Source organism: Crocodylus siamensis, chromosome 13 (genome assembly GCF_052110815.1).
Source record: "Crocodylus siamensis isolate JL-2025a chromosome 13, ASM5211081v1, whole genome shotgun sequence".
Classification (NCBI taxonomy): Eukaryota; Metazoa; Chordata; order Crocodylia; family Crocodylidae; genus Crocodylus; species Crocodylus siamensis.
The window spans coordinates 389,986-416,499 of record NC_143407.1 but is presented as its reverse complement, the minus strand read 5'-3'; the positions used below and the strand labels follow the sequence as shown (position 1 = coordinate 416,499).

The 26,514-nt window shown below is 54.6% G+C and overlaps 3 protein-coding genes across 4 annotated transcripts in view; all 3 read right to left on the bottom strand.

The window, feature by feature from the left end:
• The window catches only part of SYT6 (synaptotagmin 6), a 39,623-nt gene extending 35,429 nt beyond the window's left edge, over positions 1–4,194 (bottom strand). Inside the window, exon 1 of the mRNA XM_090025902.1 lies at positions 4,006–4,194. Within this exon, the coding sequence (XP_089882028.1) occupies positions 4,006–4,162 (157 nt within the window). The 5' untranslated portion in view covers positions 4,163–4,194. The remainder of the gene's footprint in view (positions 1–4,005) is intronic.
• A 2,473-nt stretch (positions 4,195–6,667) lies between these two features.
• On the bottom strand, positions 6,668–12,880 carry LOC149853614 (uncharacterized). Its single transcript, XM_090026319.1, has 4 exons — positions 12,875–12,880; positions 10,166–10,268; positions 9,182–10,119; positions 6,668–7,926 (listed from the first exon to the last, which is right to left on the bottom strand). Exons 1-4 carry the CDS (start codon positions 12,878–12,880, stop codon positions 7,921–7,923), a joined length of 1,053 nt encoding a protein of 350 aa, XP_089882445.1. The 3' UTR covers positions 6,668–7,920.
• TRIM33 (tripartite motif containing 33) overlaps positions 10,748–26,514 on the bottom strand; it is a 38,973-nt gene continuing 23,206 nt past the window's right edge. Inside the window, exons 10-20 of one of the 2 annotated variants that reach the window (XM_090025890.1) lie at positions 26,166–26,330; positions 23,904–24,104; positions 22,664–22,796; positions 22,043–22,106; positions 21,592–21,751; positions 20,114–20,457; positions 19,622–19,745; positions 18,629–18,703; positions 17,799–17,951; positions 15,920–15,970; positions 10,748–15,840 (exon numbers count right to left, since the gene is read on the bottom strand). In XM_090025890.1, the coding sequence (XP_089882016.1) occupies positions 15,628–15,840; positions 15,920–15,970; positions 17,799–17,951; positions 18,629–18,703; positions 19,622–19,745; positions 20,114–20,457; positions 21,592–21,751; positions 22,043–22,106; positions 22,664–22,796; positions 23,904–24,104; positions 26,166–26,330 (1,683 nt within the window). In that variant the 3' untranslated portion in view covers positions 10,748–15,627. The remainder of the gene's footprint in view (positions 15,841–15,919; positions 15,971–17,798; positions 17,952–18,628; positions 18,704–19,621; positions 19,746–20,113; positions 20,458–21,591; positions 21,752–22,042; positions 22,107–22,663; positions 22,797–23,903; positions 24,105–26,165; positions 26,331–26,514) is intronic. The other variant, XM_090025891.1, reaches the window with a different exon arrangement.

The window sequence follows — 26,514 nt, the reverse complement described above, 5'->3', positions numbered from 1 at the left end:
AACCGCACGGGGCCCATTGCTCGCCGCCGACGTGACGGGGCGCAGTGTGGTACGTGCCGGTCTGCAAGGGTCTGACATGATGGGAGCCTGCGCAGCGATGCCCACGGGTGAGGTGCCAGCAGCTGGGCTCGTGCCTGCCCATCTGAGACCTAATCAGGACACAAAACCCAGGGTGTCTGGTTGCACCAGAGCTTCCCGGTGCCTCCAGAGCTGTAAATCGTCACATTTTCCATGCAAGAAATACACCCAGCGCTGAAACAGGGTTTGGGCCACACTGCAGACGCCCTCGGGTGCTCCCTTCCCTGGGCCCGACGGCGGCGAGCTCCCTCGGGCCCGCCTGGGGGACGCGCTGCCGCTTCGGGGATGTTCACCGAGCTCGCTGCGGAAGCCAGGCCCCAAGCGCCAAACCCGCCTTGTCCTGGCCCCTCCCGCCGCGGGACCGTCCCCGCACCGGGCACGGCGGGCGTCACGGGCAGTCCTGCCTGCAGCCGGCCCGCCCCTTGCCGGGGGCCTCGCCTGGCGCGGTCCGCGTCCCTCTGCTCGTCCCCCTCCAGTCACCTCTTCACAGCGGAAATGTCCGTCTGGCCATGACGAAGCTCCTGCGGGGCGGCTTGGCTCCCTCTGCAAGGGAGGCAGAGAGCTGGCCGCTCACTGCCCGGGCGCCGTGGGGAGGACACGCAGGGGCCGCCTCATCGCGTGTCAGACTGGGCTACCGCTGGGACCGGAGCCACAGCTTCTCCTTCAGGCCTGCGGCACAGAGCAGGGCTGCCCCCGCACGCGGGGCCCGGGCCACGCGGGGCCAGCCGTGCCCGCCGACCCCGCGCCAGGACACGCCGGAGCAGGCGCGGGAAGCACGCGGGTTTCTGTCTTAATCAGCCGCTCCCCGGGGTGTTATAAATGAGGCGGTAACAGTTGTCGCTGCTTTACGCCTAACAGATGACAATCTAATAAGCTATTATAAGCCCTGCTGAGTGCAATTACGGTGCGTGCAGCGCGCTAACCCGCGACCTCTCAGGCGGATCCGGCCCAGCCCAGCCCGACGGCGCTGGCAGCCGCCCCCGGGACCCGCTATGGGAACGGGGCCTCGGGCTGCAGCAGCGGCCGGCGGCGGAGTCTCCGCTCCCGCCGCCTCCGTCAGCTGCCGAAGGGAAGCGCGCCCGCGGCCCCTTGGCGCTCCGCGCGCGCCCCACGCGGGACCCCCGCGGCACAGGCGCGTTGCGCGGGGGCCCGGGGACGGGCGCGCAGCGCTAACACCGCCTTTCCGCGCGGGGTTTATTTCCTCGCGCCCGTTGCAAAGGCGCGGAAGACGAGATGATGTACAGCCCCCGACGCACCGGGAGGCTGCAACGTCTGCGCCGCGACTGCTCCGGTGCAACCGGACGCGCCGGCTTGTGTCCCAGTCCCGGTTCGCGGGGGCAGGGAGGAGCCGAGCTGCCGGCCCCCGCCCGCGGGGTTGCCGCGCAGGCCCCCCCGACGTGGCCATTAGCGCCCGGCAGCTCCGCTCCGGGAAACGCTCCCGGAGAGCAGCGCCTCGGCTCCCCTCCACAACAGCCCCCCGCCCCGGCTGCCACGCTGCAGCGTGCGAGCCCACCTGGGACACTGTCCGGTCCGGGGAGCATTCCCGTCTGGCCGCAGCTAGCGCTGGCCCGACAGCAACGCATCCCGGGGCAAGGAAGAGCACGGCCGGCGGCGGCCGCGGCTTGCAGCACGGCCTGGGGCAGGGGCAGCACACACAGCAACCGGCCCCCGGCCGTGCCTCCGGGGAGAAGGAGCTTCCCCGGGCGGCGCCAGGCCCGGAGCCGGCCGAGCAGCGAAGGTCAGCGGGGCGGGTGTCCGGCCGGCCGTGTGCGGGCAAGGGAAAGCAGGGAAGCGCCGTGGGGGGCGCGGACTCACCCGGCCGTCTCCCGCCCCAGCCCTGGGCCGAGGCTTGTGGCACACCCCCGGGGCTGCGCGTGCCTGGCACGGGCGGGGACGACCATCCGCTGGGCAGCGCGTGCGGACGGGCACACGCGGCGGTGCCGAAACGCAGCCGGGCGCTGCGGGAAGCGGAGCGGCGCCCGCGGCGGCACCGGGGCTCCGCCCGCCCTGGAGCCGCGCAGCTCCTCGGCCTGCTTCCCGACGTGAGGGGGCCGCGAGTCCGTCGTTCCCGTGTGGGCATCACGGCTCGCCGTGCTGTTCCGGCGGGCTCGGAGGACCCCGCGTGGAGCCGTGCTGGGCCCCCGCGAGGCTGCTCTCCCCCTCTGCCCAGAGGCGATTTTCCCTGGTTCAGAAAAGAGCCCAGCAGCGTCTGTCCCCACCCAGGCGCCGCGCCGCACCCGCCCCCGCACCCCCCGGCGGGGCCAGGCGCACACGTGCGCGAGCCGGGTGTTACGACTCGTGAGGGTGCTCGGGGCCCAGCGGGCCCAGGCGCTGCCAGCGCCCCGCCGGGGCTGCTTGCTGGCTGCAGTCCAGCTCCTGCCGCCGTGCTGCAGGCTCCGGCTCCCAAGGCCGCCCCTTGTCCGGGCGTTTCCTCACCCCGGCCCCGAGGAGCTGCCTGGCAGCCTCCCTCCAGCTGCCGGGCCCGGGACGCGGCTTGCACCGGGTATGACCAACGAGTCACTAGCGCGGCTCCGTCCCAAGCCAAGTGCAAAGGGCTTTCATTTCCTGCGGGCCCTGGGGTCTGGTTTTCGTGCGTGACAAGGACAACCAGCCGCGGGCCTGGCAGCCAGGACCCCAAGTGCGAGAGCCGGAGCCGGAGTCCAGCCTGGCCCCGGAAGACCAAGTGGGTCGGCTTGGAGCAGGCCTCTCCACCCCTGGCAGCTCCCTCCTGCACCGACCCTCGCCCGCGACTGCAGAAAGATGCAGCCCCCGAGCACGGCCGGTCCTGCCTGCTGCTTCTTTTTGGCCGCTGCAGGAGACGTTGCACAAAGAGAAGATGTGGATGTGGCCCGGATGCGGGGACCTGGACGGGTCTGAGTGCGGGAGGGCTCCCAGGGGGTCCCGGCGCTGCAGCGAGCGAGAAGCTCCGGAGACGGATGCAATCCCCAGCCCGCGTCCCCCGGCTGCCTCGGTCCCCGCGGGGCCAGCCCCGGACACGAGCTTGGCACCTCGCAGGATCCGGCCCCGCACTTGCTCAACGCAGCCGCGGCAGCACCCGAGACGCGCCGCGATCGCGCAGCGGCTGCAGCCCCAGGACGAGAAATCAAGGGACACTTCTCGTCCCGCCGCGCGCACCTGCCCGTGCGGGCCCGCAGCTCACCGCATCTGCGCGGGCGCCCCCGGCCCCGGCCCCGGCCCCGGCCCGCTGCAGCGAGCGCACCGGCGCGTGGCAGGCGGGCGGCAGCGGGCCCGCTCTCCCGCCCCTCCGGGGCACCCTGCGCGGGGAGCCAGGCCCGCTGCGCAGCTCCGCGCTTTGCTCCGCGGCTGGGACCGGCAGGGCGGAAGCACGCTCCCGGCCCGCAGCGCCGGGCCCGGCCTCTGCCCCGGGTTAGCAGCTCGCCCCGCAAGCCCCGCGGCGGTCCTGGGCAGAGCCCCCAGCGCTGCCCAGCGGGCCGAGACCGGGCCGCAGGAGCGCGGCCCCGTCCCCGCCGGGGAGCGGCGCACGGCTGCGACGCCCGGGACCCCGCTCAGGCGCAGCGCCGGCCCGGCACGACGGGTCGCTGCCTGCGGGCCGCCGGCCCCGCCGCTCGCCGCACCCCTCCCGCCAGGCGGAGGCAAGCAGAGGGCTCCGGCTCGGGAAGCCCTCGTTCCCCGTGTGTCCGCCGGAGACGCAGCCCGTGCCGAAGCACCGAGGGACCCCGCCGGCGGCTACCCCGAGCCCGGCCGGGGCAGGGAAGGCTCAACCGCTCCCGGCTGCCTCAGCCCTCCAGCCGTGCGGCGTGACCCCGGGGAACGCCGCCCCACCGGCCGTGCCCGGCCGCGCTCGGGCTGCGGCGTCGGGAGCCCCCGGGCCGGGCCTCGCGCCGCGCCCAGCGCCCGGGCAGCTCGCGGGCCCTGCCGCTGCGCGCGGGCCGGCGCCGGCCGTACCTGGCTGCGCGAGGCTGAGGCTCCGGTCGGCGGGCAGGCGCAGCACGTCGCGGCACGTGTCGCCGTCGAGGCCGGGCAGGCTCCGCGCGCGGCACAGCTCGGCCAGGAGCCGCAGCGCCCGCGGGCACCGCCCGTCCCCGGCGCCGGCCGCGCTCATCCCCGCGCCGCGCCGCCGCCCGCGCCGGCCCTATGTGCCGCCGGCCCCGCCCCGCGCCCCGCCCCGCCGCCCTCGGGGCCGGGGCCGGTCACGCAGCGGCCGCCCCGGCCCCGCCCCCGCCCGGCCGCGGCTGCCCAGGCCTCGCGCGCGCCGCCCCCACGCCCGGTCACCATGGCAACAGGCCGCATCCGCCGGTCCCGACGCGCCGCCCCGGACCGGACCCCGCGGCGCCGGGCAGGAGCCCGGCCGGCTCCCGGGCTGCACCGGGCCCGCCCGCGCCCGCCCCGGGGCTCCGCGGAGCTCAGGGCGCAGGCCGGCGACCTTTCGCGCCGGGAGATGGGAAAGTTGCTCGAATTTCATCAGAGCTGATATCCAGTCTTCAGCTCAGACCTCGAGGCGCTCGGGCTAATGATTCACCTTCGTTTCGCGGAGCGGAGGCCGCCGGCCGGAGCAGGCCGCTGGGCTATTACAGCGCTCGCTCGCAAGAAGTCGTTTCTTCCGCTGCAGAGGGGGGCTGGTTTGGCTCTTTAATTAACACCATTTGTGATGTGAGGAGCAGGGAGGGGAACAGCCGCCCTACAGCCTGCCCGGAGCCTGGGGACACCAAACACTCACGGTACAGGGCCACTGCACAGAGGCAGCCGGGCCAGGACCAGCGGCGCACAAGCCGCGCCGAGCCGCCCCGGCCCCACCGACCGCCGTGAAGAGACCCGGTGCCGGTCCCGAGCTCAGGGACCCGGACGGGGCACCGTGTCCCAGGCTTTCACGGGTGGCCCGGCTGGCTCCCCCCGCGGCTGCTGACTGCACGTGTCCCCACCGCAGCCCCACGCTCGCCCGGCCGCAGCCAGGGCCGGTGCAGGCCGTGTCTGAAGCCAGGCAGCCTGCGGGGGGAAGAGCCGCCTTCGCTCAGGCCAGCTGGGCCGAGAGGGCGAGTGCCTCCGTGCTTGCAATTAACAGGACCATTGGACACGGCTCCGAAGGCTCCAGGCTGCTTCGGGAGCAAAGCTGCTCTGATCCTGCCCCTGGGCAGCACGGCTCTGCCATCTGCCCCTCGGACACGGCCTTTGTGTGCCGGTGCCACGGGCCCTCGGCGCACGGCGGGGACAGGCCTCGGGCAGAGGGTGGAAGGAGGCCTGAGCCCGCCCCAGCTCTGCCCACCCCGGCTGCGTCTCCGCGGCGCTCAGCCCGTGGGCACCGCGGGCAGCACCCGGGCACAGCCCTGGCCCGTCCCGGCGCCAGCTCCGGCTCCGCGCTGCAGGACCCAGCCCGGGGGCAGAGCTCCCTCCCCCGGCCGGGGCGGGCGGCTGGCCCGGGGGCAGCGGGCGGAGCCCTGCACGGGACGGGCCCTCAGCCGGAGCAACCCTCGCCGCCCTCCGGATCCGGCCGCAGTCCTGTTGCTGGTCCTGAACCGGGCTCGGCTGGAGCGGCGCCGGGCTAACCACCTGCTGATGCGCTCTTGTGCGAGCAGGCCGGGCGCTGGGAGCCGGCCCTGGACGAGGGACCGCCCCCCAGTTCAGGGCCCGTGCGTCGCCAGGGCTGGTTGTTCAGAGGGAAACGCAGCGAGGCTGCCCAGCAGGGAGGCACCCGGGGCGCCCAGCGCTTTGCACAAGCCCCGGGGTGCAGCCGGCTGCCTCGCCCCAGGGACGCCTCCACGCGGCACCCGCGCCAGCCTCGCGCCTCTGGGGGACAAGAGCAGGCTGAGGAGGGTCTAGTGGCCTGTCACAAACTAGTCGGGGGCACCAGCAGGCACTGGGGGAGTCCCTGTTCCCCCGGGGAACCCCCAGGAGTGACCAGGAATAGCGGTCACAAGTCGGCAGAGGGTGGATTCAGGCTGGACATCAGGAGGCGCGACTTCACGGCCAGGGCGGCTAGGGTCTGGAACCAGCTTCCAAGAGCAGTGGTGCTGGCTCCTGCCCTGGGGGTCTTGAAGAGGAGGTTAGACCCCAGTACTCTGTCCTGCCGTGGCAGGGGGTCGGACTTGATGATCTGCTCAGGTCCCTTCTGACCCTAGAAACTATGAAACTATGGATCCAGAGAGATCGAGGCTCCTGGGCAGAGGAAAGCACTGGCAGAGCCAAGCTCAGCTCCCACCGGCCCCTGCCTCCAGCCTCCCCATCCCCGAGCCCGGGAGCCGGGACAGGTGAGGGGGCAGGAGGCCCGGGCCGTCAGTGCCTCTGGCCTGGCGCATGCTGCAGTTAGTGGACCCGCGACGGCCCGAGAGAAGGCAACGCCTCGCCGGCTCCCGGAGGCTGCAGGTCCCAGCGCAGGCCCCGTCCAGGCTGTCGACCCGTGCTGGCCCCAGCCTTTGGTGCCACCTCCGTGACTCTGCTTTAGGCGCTGCTCCGACAAGGCTCGCTGTAAAAGCGCCTCCGAGCGGAGGCCGGGGGAAGCGCTGGGTAGGAGCAGGGCCAAGAGGCTCCACAGGCCTTTTACAGCCCCCAAGGGAAAAACTGGCAAGAAACATCACAATGCAGCGCACCTAATCCTTGCGGCAGGACAAGCGCGCTTACTGCACGCTTGCACAGTGTCTCCCTTTGGCGGCAGGTGCTCTGGAGCTGCCACGCGGCTGGGCTTGGCCTGGGCCATTGCGAGCCTCGGTGCCGGAGCCTGTGCAGCCCGGGGAGCTGGTGGGCCGCTGACGTGCAAGGGGGAAGCAAGACACGGGCACGAGGCCCTTCTGCGCGGTGACAACGGTGCTGGTGATTTATTACCCGGGAGCATCAGAGCACCAGTCGCAGCTCAGCGGTAGCACAACAGACGCAGGGAGTGAATCAACATCTGCTCACACCTCATTAACAATGCTTGTGTTAAATAAGCGGTGGGGGCAGCCGTGCCATAACTGCTGACACCGGCGCCAGGGAGGGGCTGCACTCATGCAGTGCGGGCAGGCGCGGCTCCGCGGGGCAGCATGCTTTCGGCTGCATGGAGCCACGTAAGGGGAGCCTCAGCAGATGTGAGGTTTCCCACCCCGGCAACCCCTTGGTCCTCACCGGGGGCTTCCTCACACACACCAGCCATGCGCAGCAGCCGCACCAGGAGCCCGCCGGCCAGGCGGGGGCACGAGGCGCAGTGACAAAGCCTGGCCCATGCCAGCCCCAAGGCCGGCGCGCCCAGCCCAGGCACCGGCCTGGCAGGGTGCGGCGAGGGGCACGACACGTGGCGCAGCGCCGGGGCCAGGGCAAGGCTCCGACTGTGAGGGCGGTGCCGGTAGGCAAGCGGGGGAGGGGCAGGGGCCCCGCATCTGCTACCAGCAAAGCCTCTCGTGGGACTCGGCCATGGCCTGAGCTTGCCCACTAGCACGGGCACAGCAGCACGCTGCGCTCGCCGGCCCCCTTCGCTGCGCCGGTCCCGGCCCCGGCAGGTCACCGTCTCGTGCTGATGGCAGGTCACAGAGGTCTCCTAACAGGAGGCCCCAGAAAACCCTCTCTGGCAGGAGACGCACCCTGTGTCTGGGTCCAAGGAGGCAGCTCCCGGGGACAACTGTTCTTCTCCGGTGGTTTAGTACCTGCCGGGTGCTGGGGCTTAAAGCCCAGTTTCTGGAAATGGGAGACTCCTCCTGCGCTTGCTTCTGTGGCCATAGGTCTGAGGGCAGGCACGACTCAGGGGCACGCGAACCCCGAGCCTCTGGGCTTGGGCCTGCACGTCGGATGCCTTCCAAAAGACACTGGAAATGTCCTCCACCCCAACCTGGGGCTGCAGACGTTTGCCGGTCGCAGGGCTGCGTATGGATTTGGACTTGACTTGGCTTGGGACGTGAACTAATTCTTTAAAAAAAAAAAAGGTCTCTTTAGGTGGCGCCCGCACTTCTGTATGCTCCAGCTTCGCAGCCCAGCTCAGGCCGGGAGCGAGAAGCACTTTGTGTCGCCTGGTTTCTGCCACGCGTCTGCTACCAAGAGCCTTCGGGTCGCGCGGCCGGGAGGCTCCCGCTCCTCGGCCTGCCCTGCCCGCCGCAGGGCCCGGGCGGCAGCGGTGCGCGCCTCGCCGCGGGAGCCTGGCGCTGCCAAGGGCCAAAGGGGCCTGGCCACGGCCCAGCGACCCACCGCCTGCCTGAGGGACGGCGGGGCCGTGGCCAAGGGGGAACCGCCCAGTAACGCCGCCAAGGCCTGATCAAGAGGCCCGAGGCGCGGAGCCCGGCGCTGCGCAGCAGCCCTCGAGGGCCCCCCCCGTCCTCAGGGACGGCTGCGCCGGGGTCCGCCGGTTCCCCCGCTCCCGCCGCGTTCAACCGGTCACGAGCACCGGCTCGCTCAGGGAGACCAGCGAGCCCCCGAGACCGCTCCCGCCGGCCCCGCCCCGACGCCGGCAGGAGGCGGTGAGGAGTGGGCCGAGCCCAGCGCCCGCGCTCTCCTCGCTCCCTCCTGCCCCAGGGCCGCCAGCGGCCGCGGGCAGCACGTCACGCCGCGGGGCCGGGCCCGTGACAGGCCGGCCGAGGCGCCACGCCGCTCGCCACCGCAGGGCCGGCCTCGCCGGACAGGGCAGCCCCGGGGCGCCGCACGGGCTGCACGAGGACGCTCCCTGCCCCGGAGCCGGTGTGCCGGCCACTCCGCGGGGGAGGCGTCTCCCCGCGCAGCCCGGCCCGGCTTCGCCGCGCTGCGAGCGGGTGCAGCGCCCTCGCCCCGCGCTGGCAGCCGGAGCAGGGCCAGGCCAGGCTTCGCCCCGCGCGCCTGCTGCCTCCCGCACCTCCCAGCCGCGCTTACAGACGGGCTGCCCGACGGGCTGGCCGCCAGCGCCATGTGCCAGGGTCGGGATGCAGCTTTGCAGCCAGCCCGTCCCCGCCCGCACTGCAGCGGCTCTGCCTCCCGGGGCTGCGGGCAGGGGCGCCTCTCGCCCACGCGGCGCCGCCGGGGAGACGCGCGAGCCCCCGCGCCACGGCCCCGGCGCCGGCCCCGGCCCCGGCCCCGGCGGCAGCGCTCGTGCCCCGGCGGGAGCCCGGCGGCCCGACAGCCTGCTCCAGCCCGCCGGCGGCGGCGGGCCGAGGGCGGAGGAAAGCGGCGCCCGGCCCCGCAGGCGGTGGCCTCTTACCTGCCGCTCCGCGCCGCGCCGCGCCGCGGGGGGCTGCAGCCCCGAGCCCGCTCCGCTCGCTCCCTCCCTCCGCGCGGCTCCGCGCGGGCGGCGGCGGCGGCACTGCGGCTGCGGGCGCGCCCTCTGCCGGCGCCGCGCGGTACACCGGCTCGCTTCCCCGCGGCTGCCGGCCCCGGGCCGGGCCGGGCCGAGAGGGCTGCCCGGAGCCGGGCCGCGGGGGACAAGGAGCGCGGGGCGGATCCGGCCGCGGGCGCACAGCGGGGCCGGCCGGGACCGAAGCCCGTCGGGGCGCGGGCGCGATGCCCTCGACTCCAGGCCCCGCTGCGACCGGGAGCACGGGCCCGTGCCCTGGGCTCGTACCCGCCCAGCAGCCCCGCCAGGAGGGTCTCCCTCTTGCTGGTCGGAGCCCCGCGCACCCCGGGGCAGCTGGAGGCAGCTGGCCACGGGGCTGGAGCTCGGCCGAGCGGAGGCAGGCCGGGCTGCTGGAAGCGACGGATCAGTCCAGCTCCCGAGGCAGCTCGGCCGCAGCAGGAGCAGATGGGCTGGCAAGGCCGGCGCTTTCGAGGACAGAGGGAAGACGGCTCCGTGCTGCTGCGCGCAGGGCTGCCATTGCCCCCTTGCCCGGCGCGGGGAGCGAGCTGCACGAGCCGGCGCCTCCGCCCGCGGGAGCGGGGACTGCGAGGGATGCAAGGACCCGGTCTGCGGGCACAAGGACTGGCAGCAGCGCTCGTCCAAACACACCCGAGGCTCAGAAGCCCAGACGGGGCCGGGGCGCGAGCGTGGAAGTAGGCGCGCGGGGGCGCCTTGGCCCGCAACACCGCAGCCCGCCCGCGCGGCCCCTCCGCGCTCTCGCCCCCCGCGTCCGTGCCCAGCAGGATGAAGGGCCGCTTGTGGCAGCGAGTAACTGAGAACCCCAAAGGTCAGCGCAACCCCGTCCCCTGTTTAAAACAAAGGTTACGAAAGCCAGAAGGGACAGCTGGTCACCGGGCCTGGCCCGGGGCGTGGTGCAGACGAGGAGGATCCCCACACCCCAGCCCTGTCCAGTCGCTGCTCCGGAAGGCGTGGCGTGGCGTGGCGTGGCGTGGCGCTGGCGGTGAAGGAGCAGGTTGAGACGTGTGACCCAGCTCAGGGTTAACGCTGCACGATGGAAGAGGAAGGTCAGGGCTGCCACCCCCCGTTGAGGTCACGGGGGTAAGACACCAACCATGTCCTCGCTGGTGCCCGAGAGCGAAGGGGCTCCTGCTGCTGGCCCGTTGGGAGTGACCTCCAGCCCCAGAGGAACCACTTTTACAGCCGGACAACTTCCTTCCTCCCGCTCCCTGGAGCTCAACACTCCAGCGACCCGCTCCTACCGCTTCCCCCGTGTGCGACGGATGGATGGAGGAGGGGGGGGGGGCTCCGGCGACGCGGGACAAGGCCCGGAGCGTACTCACGCTGTCCACGCAAGGCTAGCCTCATTTTTAAAAAGAACGAACCTGCTGAAGACGGAGCCAAAGAAAGGAACGTTTCTAGAAACGCTCCGAAGTGCTCCACTCAGATTTGCAAGAAAAACTCAAAGCAAAACTCTTCCCCTTTTTTTCCTAATTTAATAGAAATAACCAAAACAAAGTGGTTTTCAAACAATGCTTTAAACTGATCTAATACAACTTCTACACCACATTCCAGAGCATTTAACAAGAAATATTTACAGGCAGCTAATGTATTAAATAACCAAGAAAAGAAAAAAAAAATCTTGCCTTTATTACACACCAGCAAAAAACACAGGAACGGAACAATTAGAAACTGTAACCTTGTTAAAAAAAGTTAAATATGATTATTCAGGTAATACAATACCACAGAAACTGCACTTTTTGAAGAATCATATTGAAGGATGAGCAAAGTTAACTATGTGCAAAAAAGTACCAGTTTAGTTACTGGAAGCAAGAAAGAACTGAAAAAAATGCTGTGAATTTAACCCTTCCATGAGTAGGTTTACATAGAAAATTAAAACAGGCTTTCAATTGCACAAATCGTTATAGGCTTATGTACACGTTTCATGGCGTCTTGAACTTGAGACATCCCTGCCTGCGCAGGCCACTAGCAGACATGCATTTTCTTTTCTTCTTTCGCTTTCTTTGAAATTTAGGTCACTCTCAAGGGAATGCTGCAACAAGTCAGACTTGTACAGTTCTCTTTAGTACCCTTGCTTGTACACACTCTATTAGCCTGAAAGAAAGCAGCCTTTCGCTGTAAAGAGCACTCAACAGAAAAGGGCAAAACTGCATTTTGCACATTGGATAGGTCAATTACAATACAGATATCCAAATTACCTGCAATTTTTAAAACTATTTTGATTCAGATACTGTTAAAGAAGCATATAAAGAAGACCCCCTTCAGCCAACGCAAGGAACTAAGATGGAAGAGTTACTGTACATGCATTTTCACAAAATAAAAGAAATCACCACCTCCAAAATTACAATGTACTGTATATGTTTAGTCTGAAATATGTCTATGTAAACTGTGGCATATAAATTTTTTTTTAAAAAAAGTACCTCCATTATTTACTCAAACGCCTACTTTTTAAAAAAATATGTTAACTTTCCCCAATTTTTAAAATAAAATGCCACACTATATTGTCAATAACTCCTGCACACTTTATTTTTAAAAGCTAGACTTGGTGATATGCATACAAACTTTCCTATAAAACCACTATCCAAAGGAAAGGACTCCTGTCATGCTAATAGGCAACAGACAAAGCAGTTTTATTGCTTTTTCCAAGGAAGAGAATAAGAAAAACAAGAAAAAAGCCTACATCCAGTACATCATACACGCAACTTTAAAACACTGTTGCCATCACTTAAGCTTAAGTAGGATCAGCTAAAACTAGGTTATACAACAGAAGGGTAAGGGTGGGTTAAATGTTAAAGATTTCTGTTAGTTCTAGTGGCTTGCAGAAATGTTTATAAAACATTTCACGGATCCAGTGTTGAGTATGCGGACACACAGTAAATGCCACAACTAGTCGTACTGGTGACATTTCACAAAAACAAGCTATCTACATGTAACAGAGCATTTCTATCTTTAAAAGTTAGGGGAACACCCTTTTTTTGGATAGGAACTCAGCCTCAGTAGAACATGTTAGGCCACTTAATTCCAGGGCACAGTTAAGTAAGAGACCTGAACCTATTTAGCTGGTTAAATTAACACTAATCACTAGTAATTACATGGCAGGATACCTGCTGAGGTAATCAAGAAGTCCACAATTAGCACACTGTACACTTTTCACTCCTGTTTCAAAGCGAGTTGCCTTTTACTTCTTTGGATTAACTTAAACGTCAGGACCATTTGCAACAAAAGAGTGAGACAAGAACTTTTTTTTTTTTTTTTTTTTTAAACACAAGAGTTTCAAATCAAAGCATATAATTGCATCAAGCACCAGACTTAACTTCTTGCTATCACGCCGGGACATGGCAGCTGCGCAGAGAAACCATGCGACATGCCTGCCCTCTGCAACAAGGCTCCCCCCTGCCACACGGCACGTTTTCCATCCCAACATCCCTCAACTGTCATCAATTGCCAGCCAGAAGCTGCCGCAACCAACGCGTCATGCTACTGATACAAAAACAATTACTTTGCTATCGAGTAAAATAGATGCAACATGGCACAAAAGCTGTTTTGGCTGAGCAAACTGACCGGTTCCTACGATCGATTTACGTCCATGGTCTAAGGGGGAAAGCAGCACATCAATGTAGTTGAAACATCTTTTAGGATCCTGCTTGACTGCACCCTAGCTAACTATGAACAGCTACCGGATTATCAGATCTGGACTTCCGAAAGGGAACAACCAACCGAACAACAACAAAAATCCACTTGGACACACTAGTCTCACTCATTTCTTCGTACATAGATGTTAAGGAAAACGCTTCAGATTTCTTGCACGCGCCTTGAGATTTCACGTAAGTGGTAATCTTTATTGTATTCTGAAGACGAGAAAGGAAGTTTTCAGGGTAATGTGCAAGAAAAAAGCCTCCTCACCTGTAACCAGGATCACAGCTGGGGTTTCAGACTCACTAATGGAATAAAGGCTAGTTTACAAGTTTACAAAATGCCTCAACCAGAGTGAATTTCCTACCTGTTGCAGGGGAGCAGAATCAGCCTGGGCAGGACAAGTCTTTACATTTTAAAACAACATCTGCAGAAATTAGAGTGCTTACACGTGCCATAAAAACTAGCAAGCCCAACTGAAGAGAACTCAATCTTGTCCGCTGTATTTTTAATAGTACAAATTCCGCTCAAATTGGCAAAGTTAAGAGAGAATCTAGAAATGCATGAACAGGTGACGAGTGTACAGTCATTAAATAATCCAATTTTACTTACAGATCAGAACTTCCCATTCACCCCACTCATGCTTCTCTAAGAACAGACACTGGCATGTTTTCAAATGAGCCATTCTTTTTGATTTGGACGCAAACTATTTATGATTAAAATTTACTGGACAAAATCCTTTGAAAAACATTACCACTTGAAAGTAAAGACAAAATCAAAATTCTGTTTGATCCTTTAAGTGCAATGTTTAAGGTAACCTAAGGAAGTGAGCCAAGCTGTAAGCACCTTCAATCCCTTTCTGTGGTTTAAGAAAGGATTCAGTCACATGCTGTATGCACTCATGTTTGGACTGTATAAAAACAAAATTAACTCAAGTGATTTGCATAAATATTTCTTAAGAGCATCATTTGTTGATTCTATAGATTTTGTGCTAAAATATTTACCTCTATCATATGCTTAAGTCAAATCTTTCTTTATATGCTATGAATAGTTTCTCATGCTGAAAAGAAAAAAAAATGAAAAAAACCCCCAAAAACCCTTGACAATTTGCCACATTCATGTTTCCTTCACACAAAATGTCATGGCAAATCTGCATTTTGGGCACCTTGATCTTGTTTCTTTACACAGGACTTTTTCATCTTGTTCCAAGAGAAGACTGTACGACTGTACAAGGCTGGAAATTCTACTTCTCGGTGCTAGTCCTTAAAGAGCAGGCCAGTAAGAGGAGGAAACTTAGCTGTCCAAAGTTTAACTACTTTGTCAAGAAGGCATCCCTACCCACAAATGCTGCAAACAAGGCAGTGCGCTGTGGAAAGGCATTGCAGAGATGCCCGCTTCATACAGAGTTTGGCTGGGGACTGATCCGTTTTCAACATCTGACCAGAAGCCGCTCTATTTCAAATTGTGGTCTGTGCAAGTAACTCCATGTCACGGAGGGTAAGTAACCCAGTCCCAACAGGTTTCTTCCAATCTTTCTAGACATTTCACTCATAAGCTGCTTCCGAAGAAAGTTTTGAGTAGTTCTCTAATAAAAATAAGATAGAACCTCCATATGAATGCAATGTTAGAAACAGCATATATTACAAATCTGTTCTTGATAGGAACAATTAGTAAGAATACACATTAGCTTAAAAACAGCTCAACAAATGTTGCTGATCTGCAGGAATTTTCAATCCACTATTTACAAATAAGACAAAGTGAATACAGGAAATTTTACACATTTGGTAGTCAACAGGTTATTGTTTGCCAATAGTGGTCTCTCAGAAACTGATATTTAGGAAGACTGGAAAACCACCAGTTATTACCTTCTCAGTCTAAATTTGTAAGTACAGAAATCTAGGTAACAAATATTGAATACATTCTGCCTCTCAGGGGGATTAGGAAGAGACAAAAAATCCTATGAATTCCAAAAAAGACGTACGTGTACATGTTCCATACACTGGACTCCATTAATACTTATAAATGGACCCTACCGAGAAGCAATTGTTACAGCCAGACCTAGTCCTGTACGTATTAAGAATTCACACTGCTGCACTTGCCAAGTCAGAACGGTTTAATGATCATTTGTGAGGTTTCTGTACATAAAATGCTGGAAAGAAGGTGTACTCTAGATATCTGGATCAACACAGAAGGTCAGTTACTCACAATACCATTTAAATGAGAAGTTGATCAAATAAATGATCTAATTCGCACTCCATTTCACACAAGGGGGGATTGCTAGCCACACTTCTTACAGTTTAGACTGCAGTCCAGCGTGAGAGTAACCATATTGGTCCAGTCTTGCAGAACATGTATTAAGCAGTGCAACAGTCCACTTATCTGTACCAGGAGTGCCTTATCAAGTCTGCATCTTTCTCAACATTCACGCACCTCTATCTGTGAGAACAGGCCAAGAGAGAATCATCATCAGGAAGAGAAAAGGAAATTCCAAGTAATCCAAAAACCAAAAACAAAATCCCCCAAAAATACAATACAGGTTTTCCCCATTTTGACAAGAATGTTTTTCTGTACAAATGTTGCTTTGTAATCTAATACTGTCTAAAAGCTATCAGCTTCTTCAAGACGGCCACTGTAGGCATGATATTATTCCGGGAACACTTAAATAACAGTTTTTACAATAAGTTTAGGTCCATATTATCAGATTACTTTATATGCACTGGTCTCTCATCTGATTTTAGACGTTTTCTACGTGGCTGTATAAAATCTTCATCGGAGTCCTCAGTTATTTCACCATCGTCCTCTTCCTGTTCAAACTCAGGCAAAGGTTGGAAGGTCCTGTCTGGGTAGATCTCTGTAAGTTTATCTTCAAAGTACAATGCAACTGCCTTCCCTGCCTGTGCTACTTCTGAATCAGCCTGCAAATAAAGAACAGGAATATTCACCTGTTGGTAACGCATGTCCCTTCACCAAGTGTGCATGGTCTGAAACGCTTACCTTCAAATTAATCTCTTGTGTTTCTGCATAAACTTGAACAACTTTCATCATCTAAAAAGGACACCAGAGTCAAAAAAAATGAAATTATAATCCTTTCTAAAGTTATGCGATTGCACAGGGTTGGATGACTGAAGTCAGCCATCACAGGAAAAACAGATCGTTACGACCAGATTGGTTTAGCTCTCAAATTCAACAAAGAGAGGCCACCCGCTTTACGAGGCTGTTTCAAAACCTACAGCACGTGGACTTTGGGCAATATAGGAGGCTTTGATACAGTAAATGGCTGCCAGTTACATTAAAGCAAATGATTCTCACCACAGGTTTTTCTTTACCAAAACTCAGTTGCCCAGAATAGTATCATGGAAAGCCAACGCTATTTCAGTTGTAACAGAAGAGCTCCTGCGCAAGTTCTTTTCTACAAAAGAAACGGGCATTCTTGCCTCTTCCATTCCCCACTTCCAATCACCTCCATGTGACAGACAGACACGGGAACCAGACCTGGTCCTACAACCTGAGCAATCAGACCCTGTGAGCTTGCGATGTTAGAGTCAGCACTTAAGAGTGTGAGGAGTCAGGTCTGAAGAGTCTTTTTAAAAAGTACGTGTTTCCCAGATCCGCCTCCTATTCTCGACACACACGCAACACCTCTAAGAGCAGCAGCGTTGCTTCCAAAGTGGACACTTCACTTACTCCCTCGATTGAGAGACTTGGAGAGCTGCTCTCCCTCCACATTCCCCATTGACCTCTCTACCTGACACAGGGATATGACAAGTCATGAGCTCAGAACAACCAAGTGCACAGCTGCCTCATTTGGCAAGTTATTTTCAGATTTTACTGAGACCATACCTTACGTGAGGCAGAGCTGAGACTTAACAAGCAGGCTTGTGGTTGCCCCAAGCCGCCACTCTAGGCAGGACAGAAATTCTTTCTGAACAGTGTCAGAAAATGTGAAGTTACACACTGAAAATAATTATCCCCCTCCCTACAGCCCATTCTCCAGGACTTTAGGTTGTATTGTGTGAGAAGCCTCAGAGATGATGATTTCTCTTCCCAGGGTTAATTCCCTTATTCCAGCAGTTTATGGGTGAGGAACGTGAGACAGCCTACATTTCCCTTCTCTTTGCTCTATTCAGTTACTGCTGCCACCCTTTTCACCAGCTTAACTCATGCACATTGCGCACATTTGTGAGGCAGACGAGTACTTCAGTAGTTGGCAAGCAGAAGTCACGCTGCACCATGTGCATTTAGCTACACTCACAAGGAAGATCTTACATTTTATGGGTTGCCCATCTCAGGCCCATTTTTGGGGTAAACTAACCTGAGAAAGTGAGGGGCTGCTGGGTCTTGCTGCAGAAAGGCTTCTTAGGCTCCGTTTAGAAATTAAAACCTCATTTTAATTGAGCAAGAGCTAGAATCAGGAGGAATGGTCTCTGCAGAAGCCTTTTTCCTTAACAAAGTTTGCGGCATAATATTTGATGAGCACTGATCAGTGGCAGTCTGCGTTGCTATCATCTGTGAGATTTGGAGGAATGCCCAATTAACCCTGCACTTCTGAGGCACGGCTGCAATCCATCGGAGATGGGCCAGCCACGAGGTCACGCTGCTTCTTGGTGCAGAATCCCAATTTAAGAGCAGCTATTGCCAAGCCAACTGCTGCCTGCAAACCTTGGTACAACTCTTGCCTTCAGTGCACCGTGTAACCCTCTCAGCCAACATGAAAGGAAGGCCTGCACTCGGGCTGTATGTACTTGCAAAGGGTCCAACTCTTCAGGTGTTCCACACGCAGCACTTCTGGTCTGCAAGCAGGAGCTGTGTGGAGCAGCTGCAGAATCAGCCCTACATCAACCTTAACTGCTCTAGAGATTGGAAGCGAACATACTTCGTTAAACCTTTCACAGTTCTTGAAGATCAGCCGGACATCTGCCACAAAATCCTCGGGAGTCTGGTAGTGTTGGGAATGTTTCTTCTGCAGCTTCTTTTTCACCGTTGATAAATCCATTGGTTTCTTTATAATTTTATAGTAGTTTGGTATCTGCAATGAAAGAGTGCATCTGATCACAAGCCGCCCGAAACGGCTGCTACGCAATTCTTTTGTTCATAGAAGCAGCATACTCCATCCACTTAAGGTCAGCAACCATCCAACCCCGTTAGAGCACATGCACACTGTGTATATGGGAAAACCACGACTGCGTGGGGAAGGTTAACACCACAACAACATAATAATCTAGTTAATAATACAACATACTGGATGCTGGAAAGCAACTTGTGTATAAAGGTCAAAGGTGCAGTATCACTGTCTTCGAGAACCATTAAATGTGACTTCTCTTACATCTCTTGGAAGTCAAAATTTTTGTTCTATCCACATGGCTACCAATGGGTTGTTTTTTTTAAAGCCTTCTGCTAAATACAAATGATAAAATATTTGCATTTTATCAGATACCCCAAAACCTTTGCAGCCCATTCAAATATTGCTATTTGAAGACGTTTTAGAACAAACACGTTTAACAATTCAAAGCACCATTCTAAGTTGGACCAGTGACATTTTCGGATTGGTTTTACTCCAACAGCGTCTTGCCGATGAACGTGAAGAACAAACAACTTATTCCCAACACAGAAACCTGTTAAGACTTTGGTCCCTTGGAGACATCATCTGCATTTTAGTTTTATTTAATTTCCCCCCGCCCCATCATCACGCAGCAGGAAACTCACCGAGGCGGGGACTGGCTCTTGGAATTCAATGCTCAGCTCATGGCAATATAAGTAAAGCAGGAGACGTTCACATTTCTTGTGAAAACAAACAAACAAACCAGAAATCTTAAAATTAATACCCTACATTTAACTTCAGTCAAAGAGTCTGTACTTAAATAGGTTCCTATTACACCGTCTCACTAGAAGAAAATGAAACCTTGAGCCTAGATTTTACTTTTCATTCATTTTCAAAGATATGGAAAGTATCCATTGTGAAGGGAACAACAGATTTACTTCAGGTAGCCCAATGTTAAAACCTTGTTACTCCTGCCTTCCTTGCTTTCCTTTTCCCAGAGGGGACAGAGCTGGGCTAACCAACCAAATGCTGCAAAAAACCATTAAATGAAGGCAGCCAGCCCAGGAAGGGCAATTGGGCAGCGGTCAGTGACACTGTTATGCTTGTCAGCCTGTTGCAGGCGACTGGTTGTACTGTGCCATCAGACAACGTGCAAGGGTTTGCCTACTTTTTCCACACGTGGTTGGAATGAAACAATCTGAAAATCCATTCAAACGACTGCTTTTTATCATTTCCCCCCATCACAAACATTTTACGCTTTCAACTGGGTAACAGCCTCCTTGAAGGAATTCCATTTAGTAAGTAATAGGCTGCAGGCAATCTGACTGCTTACATTAAACAATATGCATAGCTGGACCTTTCCAATATGCTCTTAAATAACAAACAGCACCTCTCATCACACGTTTAAGAAATTCAACTTGCATAAAGCAACTAACTGCATCAGGAAAGTTAAACCTTTTAGGAAGGTTAAACCCACGAGAGCTCCTCATTAGAACCACTTCTGAGATTAACGTTAAAACATGCAGTGTGTTTTTACAAAGAAATTTTTGCTTGTTGGGTAAAGTACAGGTATAGTGTGGGGATGACAATGAGCAATCGGTTAACAAGCCCAATATGACACTTCTTAGACTCTGATGCATGCAGTCTTTAACACATACCCTTTGGTCCACCGGACTTAAGCCTTGTGCTGTTTTCCCCTTCTTACTATGCTGCAAATTGTCACAATCATATTCTACTTCAGGTTTGCTTAGATCTCTGCAGAAGGTACATATCCACTCCCCACTAAATAAGAAGAGACACAATTAGTTCAGGAATCCAGAGACAAGGTCTACAAGGACAAGGTGACCACCTGGCTATTTCTATAGCTTCTTTACCTCCCCAGAGTCACCGTGTAGAATATTAAAGGCTCCTGTAACATAACGCGGTATAGTACTGTTTATCAAACTCGTATTCCTGTACCCTGCGCGTGCCTTCAGCGTCAGTGAAAAAATAACAACAGCATACAGGGAACACACATGCACGAATGGGCCAGTGAACATGTTGGATGTTTTCATGCTACTCGTGAGCACTGGGGCTCCAGGGCCACTCATACTGTTGAGCAGCCTACAAAGACATTTTTTGGAATGGAAAGTTGATTTGATTTCTGGTACCTGGGGAAGCTGAGAAGTGTCGGTACGTGACAAGTGAGGTGAAACACTTTTGGGCACTTTTCGCAACATAAGAGATCCCCTCCATTTTGGCATACAGCACACCAATCTTCATTTGGATCATCCTCCTTGTTGTTGCCTTCTCCCACTCGTGCTGATCGATGCATTAGACTTCTTACTGGAGACTTCCCGTTTACCAGACTGTGCCCAGATTGCTTGCAGCTTTCACTTAAATCTGCTGGCTCAGCTTTTACATGATTTTCAAGACTCCCCAAAGCTTCCAACTCGCTTTCCAGATGCAAGTTTGCAGACAGAGGTGGTGTCAAGCTGCTCTCGGGACTGCTAAGCTGGAATAAAAGCAGCACACGATAATTTGCAAAGGGTTCAGTCTACAAATTCATCTTTCCTCGCATATTGGGGATCAGAAGCCATTTGGTTGCTTACTACCACTGCAGACTAAGAATGCTGGTAAATCCTTGCTGGACACTGGAGTTACACACTAGAAAGAGAATCACTATTCTATAAAAGTCTAGCCTCTTAAAGGGATGGCTCAAGCTAACGATAAATTCTACAGAAAACACACCTGCTACTTCGCTATTCTCAGGCTGACCTTTAAGGAAAGGCTTTGGATAACAAGTTCCCTCAACCCACTCCCAGTACACAACCCCATCAAGACATCAACCAGGAGTTAAAAAACCTTGCAACATTGTCTTTGGTGGCTTCTCAGCATCCTTGCATTAGTGCTGTGATGAGCTCATTCTGGTAAATCAGTTTACGCATTTGGGAGATTCAGACTTTTTCCATGAGGCATTGCAGTGGACTTGGATGAATGTTTGTGACTATTAGATTAACGCGAAAGTCTAAGATCGAGCTATTTAAAGCTTTTATTAGCTAGAGCTAAAAACAGGGAACATACTAAGATGCTAATGGTAGTTTTACTGAATGACTGAAGAAAGCGCTAGTTGGCAGACTCCAGCCTGCATCTTGTGGACCACATCAGATTCAGCACACGAACCAAAGGGCAGGATCAACTCCTAAGCAGGGCCAACTAGAGATTAAGTTCCAACTCATTTCTGCTGTGCCACTTCCAAGGCACTGTTACCCAAGAGCAACACCTGCCAAGAGAGGATGGCATCTCGCACGCTTAGATCAAATCTAGTCCAAATCAGCCCAAGACAAAAGAGGAAGCACCTGTCTGACAGCACATAGCAAACAAGTGGCAATCCCAGTCCTGTTGCCCCTGGACTGGTATTCACATCATTAAACCCTATCATTACCACCGCTGGCAAGATACTGGCAGGCCCTGTTCTCTCGGGACCCGTGCCACACAGAACAGAGCTCAGGCGCAGTACCGGGGAGCAGGATGTGGGGGCCGGCTTGCCTTTCACTTGCTAAAAGGCTCTGTTTCCTAGGCACCATGTATTTCTGCTTTCCTGGTTGTCAAAGGTGCAGTAACATGCAATTTCACACAACAACTTTACCATGCATGCGCTCCTTCTGCCATCCTCTGTTTTTTCTTGCTTCACTGCTCCTGAGAAACTACATATCTCTTCCTCTGTCCCAGGCTCCTGCTTGACTTTCACTTGGTCAGACTTGAAATTAATGCCCGTCTTCTCAGCAGTTCTGCCTGATGAACCACAGCTAGAAAAAGCAGCATGTAAGTGTATGGAAAGCTCAAGTGCACTTCAAAAATTAAAACAAAACAAACAACACCCCCTTAAGTCTCACTGAAAATGTCTGCTTAAAAGCCGTGCCTATAATTTACAACAAAAAAAACACATGTGATGGGTTAAGACTTGAATTTGCTATATGGTATTACTCTTCAAATAAGAGGTCACAGTTATAACAGTGATTGGTTAAAGACTTTTGAAGTCTCTATTTGCTCTTGACATTTGATTTTTTAGCCACGTTATTAACTAGTAGTATACTCACCTCCCCCTGCTGCCTGTGCTAGAGGTGCTAGGTGGCCTCACGGGCGTGTGGGAATTGGATAAACCTGAAAAAAAAGCATTTCTGTGAAAAGCGGATTCTGTGTAAGGTGTCAATATTTACATGGAGCACCGCCAACAATAATTATGCTAACGGTGGCCCGATAGTTCACGCAAATCAGCAACCCTTCCGTCACTTGGCTCAAGCACAAAGTTTGACCCAATACTGACATTTTAATGGCAGTTTGTCAGTTGCCTTTCAATTCACAATCTCAGTATTTACTTACAAAGATGGCCACGCTTTTGACCTAAAAATGTCTCTATTTTTTTTTTAAAATAACAAGCTAGTACAAAGGCAGACCTGTTGTACAGATTTCATATAAACTCAAAGATAGAGACAATAAATGAGAAAAATGTTACATGGGTTAAGAGGCCTGCTAGGGTGCCGAAAGAACTGTTTCATGGGTATGTGTAAATCAAGCCTATACAGACTGACTAATAGCAATAACCTAAACATTTACATCCCAAGAAGGGAGAGGAAAATCATTTTAAAACTATGTTGGGGAAATCGCTTGCCAATTATTTTCAACACACAGCCCCCTCCCATCCTCTCTCTCCAGTTTACCTGATGATCCTGGAGACAGGGCTGAGGGCCCCGGGGAAGGGTTCATGGTGCTTGTTGGCTGAGGGGGTAGGTGACTGCCTGAGATGTACCTGCTGAGTAGGTTATCCAAGCTACTTGATCCAGCATCTTCCAGCTGAAAAATAAATCCCAAGTCTAAGTCAGAGAAGTCCAGAGGTTAAGAAAGTTGCACCTCACAAGGTCCTTCTCCTAACAGATATCACACCGTGAACCGCTAACAATTTTCATCTGCATACACGTGTAAGGGTACATGTAATTACATACATGTTAGCTGAACAACATATTTTTAATTAAACTTGTCAATTTTTCTCTGTACAGCCAATCAATCATTATAAAATCCTTGAAAAGTGAATATGCCTAAAGAAACATTAAATCAGTGATCTATTCTAGATACTCTTGAAGTACTAAAATGCCAGACGGCCATAAGCTAATTTATATCCTGCAGGCATAGCTTTTTCTCCCAACAAACACTGGCTGAATTTGGCACACACCTGCACAGCTTCTAGTTGTATTCTCACTTTACAATAACATTTATACCAGAATTAGTAATGCTCTAAATTACTTAAGTAGGAACTCACTGACAAGTACATCAGCAGCCTAAAACTTAAGCTTACTTTTCAGTTATTTACCTAAATAGGTTTCTCTGCATGAGGAAAAGCTGTAGTGTCAGAGTGCAGTAATTCAAAAATATGCAAATTGAAGTGACAGACTTAACTCACTTGACATCAATTACTCAAACCGGAAGTGTCTCTGTAAAACTAAATCAGAAAAATGGCACTCTGGCAACTCTAGATAATGAGCTAAGTGACAAGTGCTTCAAAAAACCTTACAGGCATAAGGAGGCAACCTTAAATCTGAATTAGTGAAGTTCTGGGTCATAAATGGCATCAGGTTCAACAACGCTGTACAACTGGTTACGCTTTCCCTGTGTAGCTAGCCTTACGTGCTAAAATAGATGTTCTTATTGGACACCTTTTCCTGTGGCCCTAACTGTCACTAGGGGTCTTGATAACTAAGCTGAGCAAGTCAGCACTGGACACTCAAACAGTCATGGCCAAAGCAAGGTGACAATCTTTTGAAAAGGATTGCAAACAATAACAGCCTTAATACTTACTGTAGTAATAGTACACCCATACAAAAAAAAGTAGTAGTAAAGGCAATTTTAGTAGAAGAAAGTCTGTTTCTTAATCAGTAACAAAGTGTTTGGATCTGGAACACTAACCTGAATGGGTGGGATATCTGGCAGGGAAGGGAGATTCTCTGGATTTGTCACTGAAGGAATGAGTTCTATTGCTGTAACAGATGGACTTGTTGGACCACGGTTTGCATTTGCCATTGTAGCTGTTGTAGGACTGGTTGGATTGATAGTGTTGTTGTGCACTGAAACAACTGGAAAAGGTCCTGCATGCCCTGGATTAGAATGCTGTTGGTAGAGAGACAGGCACTGTCAGAAGAAAGACAGTAAAGCATCTATTTGTAGAGGTGCACCAATATAATCGGTCACATATCGGATCGGCAGCGATAAAGGGAAAATTAACATTTTCGGCCGTCGGCTCTTTTCGGCCAGCGTAGCCAATCATCTCACCAATAAATGCTGCGTGCACGTGCGCAGCCACAGCATGCTCACCACACGGCCAGCAATGTAGCCGGGCAACTTGGAGAGCAGCGTCCAGCTGGTAAGTTGGGGGGAAAGGGGCATTGGGGGGGGGGGGGGTGCACAGATCAAGGTCCTCATGGTGAAGAAGGGAATATGGTAGGGGCTCCCCAGCCAGGGGGGTGAATAAGACCCTGGGGCCAGGAGTAGGACCGAGCCATGGCTCGCTGTGGGCTCAAGGCCAAGGGCTGTGCCAGCCTCTTCCCGGTGGGGAGGCTGTGCCCAGGACAGGCTCAGCTGTGTGGGGTGGGTGGCAATGTGAGGGGTGGCTATGGTGGGGTTCCAGGGAATTTTGGGGTGGCTATAGGTCCCCAAACCCCTCCCCCCCCCCGGCACTCTGCTCTGCTGCCTTTCCCTCGGGAAGTGCAGGCAGGGCTCCTGAGGGAAAGGCAGCAGGGCAGAGTGCCCCAAGCAGGGGCAGCACTAAGGGAAGGTTTGGGGAACTATAACCACCCCAAAATTCCCCTCGACCCCCCCCCCCCCCCGTAGCCATCACTTCCAGTGCTGCTGCCCATCCCGCACAGCTGAGCCTGCCCTGAGCCCAGCTCCCCTGCCAGAAAGAGGCTGGTGCAGCCTCTGGCCCCAAGCACACAGCAGCAGTCCACCCTTGTCTTGCACACAAATCCGGGGGGGGGGCCAATGCCCTCCACGTCTCCTCTGGGGCTGAATACAGTGGTGGCGAGCCACCACCCCTCCCTGCCACTGCCCGGATGAGCTCTCCATGCTTCCGTCCCACTCCAGGCCCCGGGGTCCTATACACCAGCCTGGCTGGGCAGCCCCTGGCCTCTGTCCCACTCTCTCCCTCACTGTGGGGCCCTTGATCTGCCCCCCAACAGATGTACCAGCACGAGGCTGCTGCCAGGCTGCATTCCTGTAAAATCCACTATTGGATTGCTATCAGCCAATATGGCTGGTTAGTAATCAACTATTGGTATTGGCCAAGCAAATCTTTATCAGTGCACCCCTATTTATTTGCATATAAAATTGTTGGACTTTACACTACGTGCAGGGTCCTGATATTATTCCCAATCTAGTTTAGTAATTTTTGCTGAAGATACAATACGAATAGAAGACTGAAATCATAATGTAATACGCTAAGTAAACAGCCAGCACTTCATGTCTAATCTGGAAGGGCAAAAAATCTACAGACTGTGGATCGCTAGAGATCCTGGGATACAGCACGGAATTCCCATATCTCCTATGAGTTTTAATTATTTTCCTGTGCATTTTCATTTTCTTAGGAAAGTAGCGGTTTAACGTAGATGACTTTAGCAGAGCTTATATTTCCATATTGGATTCACAACTGTGCTTCTGAAAGCATTAATAAAGACTTGGTTTTTCTTCTTTTTTTAAAAGCATTCTTGTCTTTTGGTTATTTTCCATTATTTTGAGGATTTTTTTTTGAATAGTAAGCAAAGCTTTGAACCCCATTTAAAGGGTCACATATTTAAAATAATTTAGGACCAAGTATTCTTAACCCCAAATAAAGTAAAATTTCTATCGATACCATAATGATGTTACAAGCTCAACAGCTGCACAGCCACCAGAGTGAAAACAACTATTTTTTTCCAGCTTCTTACCAGACCAAGATTCAAGTACAGCGAACAGTAATTTAAAATGTTAAACTTGGGTTTTTTTCCCCCCCTAATACTCCTTCAATAAAATGTCCTGGTGCAATATACTATTAAAAGTCAAAATGCATGCATAACTTGTGCACTGCTAAAATACAAAAGTGTATCTACATAAAACTATACCGTTATCAGAGACTTCCAACTTTTAAATGAAAGCTTGGTATAAAGGGGGCAAGCAAAGTGTGTACACAGGATATACTTGTCTTTGAAGATGAGGCTGCATCATGGAGTACTGCGGTCCATTGTGGCGCGGTATTCCCGGTATGCGTGCAGCGTTCTGAGCCATTCTCATCTGGTGCGCTTGGAAAGCCCCGCAGTTCATGTTCCCCCTCTGCATGGTCTGCATGCTGATCAACCTGGGAGGCTGCAAGAGTTTGGGGGGTCTTAAATTCTTGCTTTGAACAAGGACACAAGAAGCAAGTCTTCCTCCAAAGAGATAGCTGGGAATACTGACAAAATGCACAGTACCAAGGCAAGCCAAGAGCTGCCCTCTTTTCAAGCATGTCAACTTTCATAAGACAAGCATTATAAATGAATATTGCATGATA

Excerpts from the sequence above, each read along its gene's own strand:
- LOC149853614 (XM_090026319.1), bottom strand. Across the intron at positions 10,120-10,165 it reads CACGCCCCGGGCCAGGCCCG|GGGACGGGGTTGCGCTGACC; the intron begins GTGACCAGCTGT and ends TGTTTTAAACAG.